The 8,314-nt window shown below is 41.6% G+C and overlaps 1 protein-coding gene across 6 annotated transcripts in view; it reads left to right on the forward strand.

Moving 5' to 3' along the window:
- DENND5B (DENN domain containing 5B) overlaps window positions 1-5,798 on the forward strand; it is a 97,746-nt gene extending 91,948 nt beyond the window's left edge. For all 6 annotated transcript variants that reach the window (XM_082240372.1, XM_082240375.1, XM_082240374.1 and 3 more), the window contains one exon: window positions 1,146-5,798. In XM_082240372.1, the coding sequence (XP_082096498.1) occupies window positions 1,146-1,329 (184 nt within the window). In that variant the 3' untranslated portion in view covers window positions 1,330-5,798. The remainder of the gene's footprint in view (window positions 1-1,145) is intronic.
- The last annotated feature ends 2,516 nt before the right edge of the window (window positions 5,799-8,314 follow it).

The raw sequence follows: 8,314 nt of genomic DNA on the forward strand, positions 1-8,314 counted from the left end.
GCATGAGCAAGATAGAGTCCTCAACAAACAGTTTCATTACACTGGGAGAATCAGCAGTTAAACACTCTGATTTCTTGGAGATGAGTCTTTCTGACACTGACACAAATAACTTGTTCCTTGCTTCTCCGTGGCATTTGATTTCTTTTTGAAACAGGCCATCTGTTTTGAGGCAACAATAATGCAAGTGAAATGGGTCTGCAACTCAACAATTGAGCCCTTCAGATCCCATCCATTGTTTGGCCACATTCAACGTAATTTTCAGAGGCTGAATCAAACATCAAATATTATCCTCTGATTTGGAAAAATGTGCAAGTGCTCTTAACAGCAGCTGCTGCATGATTACTTTCAGTTTTGCTTTTCTGCTGTTCTTTCCTCATGATCTCTTTTCTAGCCCGATGTTTCCAGGTGCTACTTTTGGAAACTCTTAGCGCAAGTTTGGGGAACCTGTGGCCTTTCAGATGCTTCTGGACTCCAGCTCCCATAATCCTGTATTCCTGGCTGTTCTGAGACTGATGGGAGCTGCAATCCAACAACTGAAAGGCCACAGCTTCGCCATTCCGGTCTTAGTGGGATAGGATACAATGATTTTAAATGCTTCTTCAAAAAGATTCCTGCATTGTAAGGAATTGAACTAGATAACCCTTGTGGTTCCTTCCAACTCTACAATTCCATGATTCTGTGATTCACTGATATTACCCTGTAGCTTCCAACAAAACCAACATTCTGCAAGTAATTACCTAGCAAAGCATCTTTAAAAGTACCGCTGCTCCCATCTGTGTTTGTTGCAGTAACCCTGGTTTAATATGCCAGTGTGCAGTGAAAGCATCATTTGGCTTCTCAAGCTAAACTTTTTGGGAGATACCAACAAGGCTTGCTTTTCACCTTGCACAAAGACTCGAGAGGTTGGGGAAAGTGCCTGAACAGTGGTTTGCAATGGAGATGTAAGCTTACCATGGTTAATGAAAACGGTTGTTGGAAGCACTGCTTCAAACCATGGTTTCGGGTCCTGTTTGGCTGCCCATCTATAATAACGGTTGAGGGATTTGCAGTGGAAGAAAGGAAGGAAACCCTTGATTAAATGTTATGTCTGCATAAAGTATCTGGATGTACCATAAATTGATTGATGATACAATTTTTTTCTGCAGGGATCACTTCATCCCGCAGTGGATTCCCTTACTGGCGGAGTGCCCAGCCATCACTCGGATGTACGAAGAGAACGCTCTCCTGCGTGACCGCCTGATGGTGAATTCTCTCATCAGAGTCCTACAGACATTGCAGGACTTCAGCATTGTCTTGGAAGGGTCGCTCGTCAAAGGGGTGGATGTGTAGTGTATGGCTTTGCAGACCCGCTCTGCCTCTCTCTTCTCCCAGGCAAATGTTGAATTTGGGAGAGGATGGATCTGTTAAAATGCAAATGCTGCTGGTATTGCCCCACTGTGTGTTTCAAAAAACAGCTTGTTGATAGGTGAGAGTAGGGGTTGTGGGCAGATTCTTTGCTTGTGTAGTTTCCTTACTGGTCTGCCCCAAAGCCGCAAACAAGCTACGCTGCAGTATTGTAGTTTTCAAACCAGAGGTTTAGTATAAAATAGAGTATTTTCGTGTGTTCATTGTGTGTAAATAGGCTACCTTACTTCAGAAATATTACCAATATGGAACTTTTCTTAGAATCAGTGTTCTTGGGATTGGGGGAGGGAAGGAAATGTAGCCTAAAACAACTTTATAGGGTTGGGTGAAGGAGGGAAGCATTTCTTGTAAGTATGGGAAAAAGCCACTCCATCTGTAAATATTGTACAAACGTAGCGCGGGGGGCTTTTTTGCATATTGCAGAGGAACAACTGAAGACTCTCTGGGGTAGCCACTGCTGTATTCTTCTTGTGAATGTATATTGTTTGCTCTGTTCCCTGTATGTGTTGGGGGATCTCGTTATTCCGTTTAGATCCAAACCTTTGTTTGTGTGCATCCAATAAGCTGTGAATCATAGGATTCTGGATCCCCTCCCTGACTTTCGTCAGTCGGTGCAAGTGGTGCAAAGGAAAGTCTTCACACTGGACATGAGTTCTTGAGCTTTGAACAGGGATCCACTGGATTACAAAAAGAGGAGAAAAGCTATACTAGAGCTTTGAGTGGTTAACTGGCCTTTCAACTCTCTCTCTCTCTCTCTCTCTCTCTCTCTCTCCCCCTCCCTCTCCCTCTCCCCTTTCCCCTCACTCCGCATTTGGGGTTTGGAGTTCTGTTGCAACGCCTGCTTCAGGAGACATTTTTGAAAGGGGAGAGGAAGGCAATCTCTTACCACAAACAGTTTCTGCATTATTGTTTTGGAAGGTTTAAAATGTCAGCAGCGTCCCTACCCTGCAACTGTCTTACTCCGATGGGAGGCTGCTTATAACCTTTTAATGCTACAACTCTTCCCATGTAGACCGAAAGGGTCCGTATATAGCAAGGTGCTCTAGGCAAGACGACCAGGATGTGGGGAGTTGCCATGCAGAAATAACCTCCCATGCAGTTAGGTAAAGGCTCCCCTAAGGGATGATGCTTATGTTGCCTTAGTGGTCTGGTAGCTACTTCAGCATTTCTTCTTCCCATGTCACTTGGGTAACAGAGGAAGCCAGTAGGAGCATGGGAGGGCTTGGCAATGGTACCAGCGTAGCCCTACCTGGGAGCAATGGTGGCACAGGGAAGTAGCCGCATTTCGGCTTCTCCCATGTGAACTCAGCATTGCTGTGATGCCACAGTGGCATGTGAAAGCATCCCACTGGAACAGCGGTTTGTGCACCTCGTAATGTAAGGCATCCCTTGGTTTTGTGCAGAGGCAACAGATACCCAAATCCAGAGGCTATCCTGACAAGTGGATAGATGCAATATTTTGAGAAGCAAAACAAGTTGCTTTAAGCAGACCAATTTAAGTATTGGTCTGCAAAAGTTAGTACTGGATAGTGAGGCAGCACAGATAGCAGATGTATCGTATAATATTCTATTCCCCCACCCTCAACTGAGAGAGTCCAAGAGAGAGGGCCCCTTAAGGCTGAAGCAGGTGGAAAACCCTGAAAGCAAAATACACTGTATTTGGGAAAGAAAGCAGCCGAGAGCATAGTGTGCAAAGCCTCTATTTATTTCATTTAACAGATTATATTCCTAAGTAGTACGCTGACAGGGAATTCTCTTAGGGCGTGATATTAAGGGTGAGACAGTATGTTCAGTGACAAACACAGGGCTCCCAAGGCTGGGGTTTTCCATCAGTGTGCAAAGCGGCAGAGGGAGAGGGGCATTTGCAAGGGAGAAATGGCAGAGAGTTGCTTCTATCAGAAACTTGCATCCTGCACACAAGTCGAGGAAAAATGGCAGGGAAAGGATTTGAGGGAGAACATGGTGGATGGAACAAGGGTTAAGTTCATACCCAACTGCTGCCAATTTGTACTTCAACAGCAGCCCTAGCTTTGAGAACCCTGTATTTTGATGTGCAATGTGTCTTTCCGCCCGTTTTCTGGTAATGGTACCTGGGACCTCCAAAGGCCCTTCACCTGTGAATTTGTTATCCAAAAAAAGAGCAGAAAGCTGGGAATGTTAACCATAAACCGGAAGAAGATTCGGAGCCAACAAGTGGCTTGCACGCATCAAGATATTTCACCAATACCTCTGCTCCCTTGAAAAGTTAGGTGGCACCTTTGGCCACAACATTTGCTGAAATAGCACATGAATCCCAATGCATGAAACTTGCCCTGGCAACATGACCATGAAACATGAACCCATTTGAAAATACTCACCAAAATTTCAGAACACATATTGGGGGTGGGGAGAAATTTCCAGATAAACCTTCTCAAGCAAAACCAGCTTCCTTTTTACCCTAACCATGTATTTACCTCACCAAGTAACCCCAGTCCGATGTTGATGGAAGACACGTTCCTGCAATCTCGGACATGATTTTAAATATTTCCAGAGCTAACTGTTTTGTGGAGTAACATGCAACCCCATGAAAAACTGGAGAAGTTATTTGATCTTTCATTCCTTTTCATTTACTCTGCCCTAGTTAGAAGAGAAATGGTTATTGCATTGAAAATCCAAGTCTGTACAGTTACTAGATATATTTGACCCTTCCTCGTTTTCCTGTAACTTCCAGATAGCCAATACAATTTGGCCTTCACTCCTGTTTTTCTCAAGAAACAAATGGTGGATTGTTTGTAGTTTTATCTATATTTTGCCTGTTGATATTTCTGAAAAATTCCTTTGTACTAGAGCTAAGAAGACTGAGCTAGGAAAAATGAGAATCTGGTACAGAACTGAACAGGAGAATAAAGGAATTGTCCAGATATCAATGTGCTTTGCTTTTACAGGTCTCAAAACTGGCCCCAGTCGTGGAAGTCCCACGTCTTGTTTTACTAAATGACAGTAAATAAAAAGCAATATGTTACTTGGATGGCTGCATTCATTCCAGAAGAATCTGAGACCTGGATTCCTTAACTGACTACCATCTCCCCCTGCATCTACTGGTTTTCTGTACTTTCCCCTTTCTGCTTTGACATTTATTTCATGACATGGGGAAAATAACCATTGATGCAGATAAAGAGAGACACCAGATAAAAGTTTTTTCCCCTGAAATTCACAGCGGGTCTCTATCCACCTCTAGCATGTTGCTCTGGACGTCTTGCTTCACTATATAATTTCTTTCTGTAAAGCATTTCATTGGAACTGGTGTGAAAGGGACACTCTGGGTGTCGAGTTTCCTTTTAGGCAATAAAGCACTGTATAAATGTGTAGTATTATAACAACCTTAAGGTATTTCTGAAGCATGAGATTGATCTCTGGTAGATTAATTCTATTTGACATCTTCAGGAGTGCAGTTCTTCCGTTACATTTGTTTTATTCCTGTTGTGTGCAACTTTTTTGTTTAAGAAACAATTTTGATCACTTGAAACAGGTTCCCCACCCCTGTTGCAGTTTTCAGAAACTGTTCCAGTTTCTTTAAAAGAGTGAGGAAGACTTTAGTAGTCGTGGTTCTCTGGAATTTAATGTACCTTTTGAACATCAGTATTAATGAGCTTTTGTTGATTTTGAGAAACCCAACTTTTTAAGGCAACTAAGGCTTTCTGGTAACTTACCAAGTAAAAATTCTGTGTTCAGGAACAGCAGCTCTCGAAGCACTGTACATTCTTTATAGCATTGCTAAGCTAACATAGTAAGAACATGTGAAGCTATGAAGTAGAATTGCAAAGTAGATCAATAATGTAACACAGTTTATGGGTCTTTGAGGCAAACCAGAATGTGGTTGTCTCAGAGCAGAGGAAACCCCACCACTTCATCTTTCTAATTAACACTTTAGCAGCCCATTTACTTGGAGGTAAATGCCATTATTTTTTAACTGGGATTGATCTCTGAGTAAAGATGTTTGGGATGGGGCTGTTAGCTGCTTTTTTGTTTAGAGCAAGTTTTAAGAGGTGGTGCTGTGACATAATTAACATTGATTTTCCTCTTCCCAATCAAGTGAAGGTGCATTTCTCATAAGGAAACGTCGTGTGTTACACTTGAAATGTATAAATATACCTGACAGAGTTTATTACGGAACTTCTTCTGCCCCCACCCTTAAATATCTTCAGAATATGTTGCTGTTTTATCTTCACGTTATTCATAAATTAATCAGGACTGGATAATGTTCAGGAAGTGAATATCAGTAAAAGTATTGTTATTTCAAGCACTTTAGCATACATATCACAAACTGACGTGGGTGGTTTTTTTTCCAGGGTTTGGATTACTATTAAATGCAGCTTTTCATGCAATGGTATTTACAAATAAAACTGAGAACAACACTGTGTCATGTGATGCTTCATTGGTGGGGGGTTTGGCTGTTTCCGTTTATATTTTGATTATGTATTTTGTGGTTTTATATTGTAATTTTGTGAACCACCTTGACACCTGCGAGTATAGGATGCTATGGAAATTATTGTTATTATATTTTATTTTAATTAAGGCCAATAAAATAAAAATACTTTGTAGAATTTAATAGGCTGAACTGTGGAGGTATAGCATCAACACTATTTTTAGGGATTGGGGTATGCTGTCAATATTTATTTTTCTCGTTTAGGCCCATTAAGTTCATTTTCTACTGTCCAGAGTCTCAAAGATGTGTTCTCCCAAGTCCATATGCCTGGCGTCTTTGCACTCCTGTCACAGCGACGTCTACGCTGGCTTTGTCATGTACACAAAATGGAAGATGTCAGCATATGAAACAATAGGCAGGTATATTTAGAGGGTGAAGGGGTTAAAATGGCAAATGCAGACAATCCATTTCGGCATGAACAGAGACAGTAATTTCCTTCCCATTACAGTTGTTAATTGACATAGTGCAAGTTTGGTTGTGTTGTTACCAGTTACTACTTTTGTGAAGTAGTCTGCACCAGACCAAAGTGGAAAATATTGCAGAAGTAATACCAGCTGAACAAAAGGCATCTTGTACCCTAGCTTTGCTATTACTTCTTACTTTGAATTTTATTTGCAAGTCTTTAGGGTTGGCACTCTTGTAATATTTGACTGGTTGATTGACCAAAAGACTGCCTAACACAGTCTTACTTTTGTCTAATTTTCCATTAAGCTGATGATGCTTGTAGAATTAGTCTGCTACCTACTAAGTCCAATTGCCTTTAAAAAGTGGTGTTTAGATTTTAATGGTTACATTAAATTTGCAGATAGGTAGCCATGTTGGTCTGCCATAGTCAAAATAAAAAAATTCCTTCCAGTAGCACCTTAAAGACCAACTAAGTTATCTGTAACTGGAACCATGGAAGGCACCACATTGAGCCGCATGAAATGGAAGTCCATCAACCTCACCAAGAAACTTGCACAGGTACAGACTGATATCTTCTTACTTAGTTGGTCTTTAAGGTGCTACTGGAAGGAATTTTTTTATTTTGACATTAAATTTGCTTTTTCTGCTCGAATTTCATTTTTTTTAACATAATGTTAACTAGGCTGAACACCATGTTCCAGAATAAAAGCCAACAGGAAAATCTCTGCAGTTAATTGTTCACAATTTATGTAAACCCTACCTATCCATGTTATAGTTACAATAATACCGTAGTTTTCTGTAACTAGCATGCATTCCAAACCTGTCTGTCAGGGACTGCCAACCTTTTTGGACCAGTAGGCACGTTTGGAAATTGGAGAGACTGCAATCCTTTACGTCTACTCAGAAGTATACTGCATTCATTGGGATTTACTCCTTACCCACAAGTCTCCTTACCCACAAGTCTCCTTCTCCTTGCTTTCCAAAGTCCCGTATTTTTCGCTCTATAAGACGCACCTAGTTTTTGGAGGAGGAAAACAAGAAAAAAATATATTCTGAATCTCAGAAGCCAGAACAACAAGAGGGATCGTTACGCAGCAAAAGCAGCGATCCCTCTTGCTGTTCTGGCTTCTGGGATAGTTGCGCAGCCTGCACTTGCTCCATAAGATGCACACACATTTCCCCTTACTTTTTAGGAGGGAAAAAGTGAGTCTTATAGAGCAAAAAATACGGTAATCACACTTTCCCCACCCACCTACTTAACATGATGGCTGTGATAAACTAACCAGGTTGACTTCTCCCACCACCAAAACACAACAGCAATCCTTGGTAGTGGACATGAAAATACTTGTTGGAAAGATTTAATTGTTGAGTTGGAAATGGACCCCAGAGGATCATCTAGCCCAACCCACTGCAGTGCAGACGTATGCAGGTGGCCCATACAAGGATCGAACCCAATACGTTGGCATTATCAGCACCATGCTCTGAATCAACTGAGTTGTTAAAGGAAATGCACACTTTAGAAGCACAAGTGATAATAAAGCATCAACCATCTCAGTTTATTTGGTATGACTTCAGCCCTAGATAGTTTGGGTAGAATTTGAAGTCTGTATGCAACGCTTTTGATGGCCAGACTGGGCAGGTAGTTCTTTGTGCCCCAAGGGGCTTTTAAACGCCTGTTTGGCAAACGTGTTTCACAAATGTACCTGCTGCAGAACAGGTGAAGCGACTGTATGATGCTAGTAGACGGGAGACTTGAAATAGCTAGCTAGCTAGATCTACATTTAGAAATGGTTTCTCCTTGATATTAAAATTAAGAGACCGTGAATCAGGACTGGGTGACCAATGTCACAAACTGGCAGCTATTAATTAGATATCCAAAGTTTGTGCTCCAACACTACTTGCCTACATGCACAATTATGTATTTTATTACATTTGCATTCTGCCTTTCCTCCAAGGAGCTCTAGGTGACGCATGGTCTGCCCCTTGTCCCCTATGCAGTAGGCTGGTCCGAGGGATTGACTTGTCCCAAGGTCAGCCAGT

The sequence above is a fragment of the Podarcis vaucheri genome (genome assembly GCF_965113315.1).
Source record: "Podarcis vaucheri genome assembly, chromosome: 10".
Lineage (NCBI taxonomy): Eukaryota > Metazoa > Chordata > Lepidosauria > Squamata > Lacertidae > Podarcis > Podarcis vaucheri.